The sequence below is a fragment of the Silurus meridionalis genome, chromosome 21 (assembly GCF_014805685.1).
Source record: "Silurus meridionalis isolate SWU-2019-XX chromosome 21, ASM1480568v1, whole genome shotgun sequence".
NCBI classification, from domain to species: Eukaryota; Metazoa; Chordata; class Actinopteri; order Siluriformes; family Siluridae; genus Silurus; species Silurus meridionalis.
The window spans coordinates 264,589-269,588 of NC_060904.1; the positions used below are offsets into that span (position 1 = coordinate 264,589).

The 5,000-nt window shown below is 36.6% G+C and overlaps 2 protein-coding genes across 2 annotated transcripts in view; one reads left to right on the plus strand and one right to left on the minus strand.

Annotated features, from left to right (window-relative positions):
- fndc3bb (fibronectin type III domain containing 3Bb) overlaps window positions 1-921 on the plus strand; it is a 65,819-nt gene extending 64,898 nt beyond the window's left edge. Inside the window, 1 exon segment of the mRNA XM_046877340.1 lies at window positions 1-921. This exon segment is cut by the window's left edge and continues 1,084 nt beyond it. The gene's annotated coding sequence lies outside the window, so the exon portion shown is untranslated.
- A 1,935-nt stretch (window positions 922-2,856) lies between these two features.
- Window positions 2,857-5,000, minus strand: part of ghsrb (growth hormone secretagogue receptor b) — a 4,004-nt gene continuing 1,860 nt past the window's right edge. Inside the window, exon 3 of the mRNA XM_046877562.1 lies at window positions 2,857-3,362. Coding sequence (XP_046733518.1) covers window positions 3,055-3,362 — 308 coding nt within the window. The 3' untranslated portion in view covers window positions 2,857-3,054. The remainder of the gene's footprint in view (window positions 3,363-5,000) is intronic.

Consider the following 5,000-nt stretch of genomic DNA (forward strand, 5'->3'; position numbering starts at 1 on the left):
TAGATCAATCAGACCTTAACCAAAGTTAGCCTGAGCGCTAGCTTGTTAGGTTTATTTATACTATATATTGCATACAGTACTTTATAATGCAAATCACAGTGCAATCTTTTGTTTATTTATTTCTTTTAAAAAAAATCAAATGAACTGTCATATTCAATATTTTCCTTATGTAGCATGTCTTTTTTGGTTATGATGATTTTTTTTTTTTTTTTAATATTGAGCAATAATCTTTAATATTAACCTTTTTTTTTTCTCAGATATTTGTACTGATCTGATCTTTTGTACTTGAGTTTGTGTCCAATTTCATTCACCGATTTCTTTCCTTCAGCTTCTCGTTTCTCTGATCAGCAAGTTAAAGCCAACATTTGTCTTAATATAGAGTATATATATATATATATATATATATTTGTATTTCCATTTTTTCTCTTTTTTATATGGATTCAGTCTCCACCGCTCGTGCATTACGGACTTCCAACATTCCAGTACACGTTTCTTTTTGCGAGCAGGTGCGACGTGATGGTGCAGTGATGATCACAAACAGACTTAAAACTTGAAGTGGAAACACTTGAACACTTTTCATTTCAACTGAGTTTTTGGCCCAAAACATCCAAACACTCAATTTTATGACAAAACAATGAACATGTTTGAAGTTTTTCAGGTCAATAATTTAAAGTTTTTATAACATGATGATAAAAAACCCCATCAGAGACCACAGGAGTCATTCTGCTCTGTCCCAATTATAATTATGTCACATTTATTGTTGTAAATTATAATCATAGGCATTATAAAAATCCCCACCATATCAGTTTAATGTATAGAGTTGAAGTCATACCCTTTGTATTTAAGATGATTATGTATCTGTAGCATATATGTAATATATTTATACACAATAAATTTTAAACATTTCTGGATATGAATTCATAAAGTGGTTGTTTTGTTTTTTTTTAACCAACAAAATGTAAAACTTTTCTATAATTACAAACACATTTACTGATTTCTTTTACAAACATTATTTTACTACTGATATTTTGTCATAAATGTTTTAGTTTACTCAAATGTACACAATTTAACAAATTAAGTCAAATACATTACAAACAACATTAAAACTCACACACACACACACATACGTTTACACAAACAGCACTGTGCGAAGGTCCATGGTATCGTTTTGAAGAAATCATAAAAAACTTATTTTTTTTCTGTTTTGAGACAATGTCTGTTGTGAAAAGTGCTATAGAAATAAACGCTATAGAAATAAACTTATTTCATTAAATATTATTACACATGGAACATATTTAGTTACTCCCCCCCCCCTTTTAAACTGCCATGAGCAGTTTTCTTGTATTCTGTACCACATCTGGAAGGTTCTTGCACATAGTTTCTGTTATATTACAGAAAAGAAACCTTGTGTTCTAGTGTGAACATCTCTCCAGATGTTCAGAATAAAGATTGTAATATTATAAAGCCTCTAATGTCATAACAAAATAATATACAACTTTTGCACAGTGCTGTGGATCTCTAGCAGGAGCTAAATGTTTTCCATTTTACGTGTGTGTGTGTGTGTGTGTGTGTGTGTGTGTGTGTGTGTGTGTGTGGTATTTAGACAGGTGTGTGTATGTGTGTGTGTGTGTGTGTGTGTGTGTGTGTGTGTGTGTGTGTGTGTGTGCGGTATTTAGACAGGTGTGTGTGTGTGTGTGTGTGTGTGTGTGTGTATTTAGACGTGTGTGTGTGTGTGTGTGCGGTATTTAGACAGGTGTGTGTATGTGGTTGTGTGTGTGTGTGTGTGTGTGTGCGGTATTTAGACAGGTGTGTCTGTGTGTGTGTGTGTGTGTGTGTGTGTGTGTGTGTATTTAGACGTGTGTGTGTGTGTGTGTGTGTGTGTTATATGGACAGATATGTGTGTGTTGTGTGGTATTGAACAGGTGTGTGTGTGTGTGTGTGTGTGTGTGTGTGTGTGGTATATGGACAGATGTGTGTGTGTGTGTGTGTGTGTGTGTGTGTGTGTGTATTAAACAGATGTGTGTGTATGTGATGTGTGTGTGTGTATTTAGACGTGTGTGTGTGTGTGTGTTATATGGACAGATATGTGTGTTTGTGTGGTATTGAACAGGTGTGTGTGTGTGTGTGTGTGTGTGTGTGTGTGTGTGTGTGTGTGTGTGTGTGTGTGCGTGTGGTATATGGACAGGTGTGTTTGTGTGATATCAAACAGGTGTGTGTGTGTGTGTGTGTGTGTGTGTGTGTGTGTGTGTGAGTGTGTGTGAGGTATATGGACAGATGTGTGTGTGTGTGTTTGTGTGGTATTAAACAGATGTGTGTATGTGTGTGTGTGTGTGTGTGTGTGTGTGTGTGTGTGTGTGTGTGTGTGTGTGTGTGTGTGTGTGTATTAAACAGGTGTGTGTGTGTGTGTGTGTGTGTGTGTGTGTGTGTGCGTGTTGTATATGGACAGATGTGTGTTTGTGTGGTATTAAACGGTGTGCGTGTGTGTGTGTGTGTGTGTGCGTGTGTGTGTGTGTGTGTGTGTGTGTGTGTGTGTGTGTGTGTGTGTGGTATATGGACAGATGTGTGTTTGGGTGGTCAGTACGATTGTATCTCCCGCTGTAGGGTACAATGTACAGAGCTTCATCTACAGTGCTCACTTTGTCCTCCAGTAACTCACAAGGTTTAAGGCATTTTTGTGCAGATGTGTAGAAATGACATGATCTACAATAAAAACTATGCGTATAAAACACATGTTCTGATGTAACACCGTGTGGCTTTATTACAGTCAGTCTGATGTCTGGTATCTGATCAGTCTGCAGTGTGAAGATCTGCTTGTGCAAGTCTCCTGATAATGTCCAGGGTAATGTCACACTCAGCAGTTCAGGGCTTTTATGATGAAAAAGTTGTACTCTACTGCAGTGATTATCCAGTTTATGAAGTCAGTGATGTGTTCTAAATTTCATCTGTAACCGCATTCCTCTTAAAAATTGCGTAAAGAGTCAGAAGGGCTTTTGTGAATCTTCTCATTTCCACAGAAACATCTTAGCCCTCAGAGGAGAACCCACTCCTCCTCGGTCATGTGGTTCCACTGGACTCATTCCACACAGGGCAGTTCTCAGAATTCAAAGTGGTCGACTTTGAGCGCTCCTGAGAGCATCTCATTCCAAACAGCCTGCAGGCCATGACCCTGTACTTCTTGGACATGATGTTGTAGAGGATGGGGTTAATGGCGGCACTGAAATAAAACAGAACGAAGGAGACGAGGTTGCAGTATTCACTGATTTGAGTAATTAGTGGAGAATCAGCTTCAGATGATTTGGAGAACAGATAACGACCCAAATGGAATGGCAGCCAGCAGAGAACAAACGCAAAGACCACCACCGCTGTGAGAAGAACATGAAGAAAAAAAACGTTGAAAAGTCTGTTCATAACAATTTATATGAACTATAATATAAACATTTATTCAGAGGTGGAAGTAATGAAGTATAAACACTTTGTTACTGTACTTAAGTAGATTCAGTTTCAGTAGTTTCTACTTCTTACATTTTCACACCAGATTCAATACTTTAGTTTTAATCTGTTTGGTGACATCAGTATTTTCTTCTCATTGTGCATCTTTTTCAATCCACTGGTGGATCATCTCCTCTCTCTCTCACATCACAGACGTACACTAGTTTCTGAAGCTCACAGTGAGCAGAGCAGAAGGCAGTAAGAAGTCTGGGGTTAACGTGGATGAGACAGAGGGAGTCAGTGATGAGAACATGACTGAGAACAGAGACATTCCTTATCACCATCATCATCTTTTCTCTGCTTGTGTTCTACATGGTGGATCTTCAGTCTGAATACATTCATTAGAGAACAACATCTGGAATTATTTTATATTAATATGATGTTCCAGCGTGACACTAAAACAGGTAGTAATAATCACTAGTTTTTACTGAAGAACATGTCGGAGCTCAAACTTCTTTACTTTAAGTTGAGTAAAAAAGTGCAGTCAGAACTTCAACTTTTACCAGAATCTTTAAAACATCAGTATCTGCACTTCTACTGAGTGAAGGAGGTGTGGACTTTTGCCGTCTCTGAATTTGTATGTGTGTGTATATATATATATTTATATAATACGTACATTTATATTAACCACAACACAAAATCCTCAACCTCAAATATTCCAGAATTTCACAGCGTAAATGTAACATTGTAACTGTAATAATGTGGTGAACAGTAATGAAGTAGATGTAATTTGTTACTGTACTTACGTAGCTTTTTCTCGTATCTGTACTTTACTGAAGTATTTCTTTTTGGGGAGATTTTGATTGTAACTTCACTACATTTTAAAATGCTTTACTTTTTTCTGAACTACATTCAGTGAAATCAGTCATTCAGTTTTATTTATGAGGATCTACTGATCACCAACATACAGTTCAGCATAAGTTCATCATCAAGCAGAACATTTAGAGAGGAATAAATGATGAAGAAACTCCAGACTCGAACTCACCACCACACACGTGACCTCATTTACACGTTTTATTAAAGAAGGTTTAATTGTAATAGAAATCAATCAGTGTTTGAGTCATTAATATCATTCTATTAATAGATCAGTGTGCTGAGAGTCACATTCGAGTCTTTACACAGAAACTGAGGTGATTAAGTGAAGAATCTTGTGATAAAAATGATCACAGGAACATTAGAGTTATAATAAATCACTACCTTGGACACTGAAGTTCATTTATAGACAAAAACTTTAGCACTTTTACTCAAGTCAGCACTTTTTACTTTTACTGGAGTCACATTTTACCAAGTGTGTCTTTACTTAACTCAACTACATGGATTGTGTACTTTGTCTATCACTGGTACCAGTGTAACTGTACCTTCTATCTGTAACAGTTTAAAGGAAATACCATAGTAAGTGTAACATGTAAATGTATCACTGTAACTGAAACAACATAACAGTGTAACAATGCGACTGTAACAGTGTAACAGTGTAACAATGTGACTGTAACAGTGTAACAGTGTAACAATGT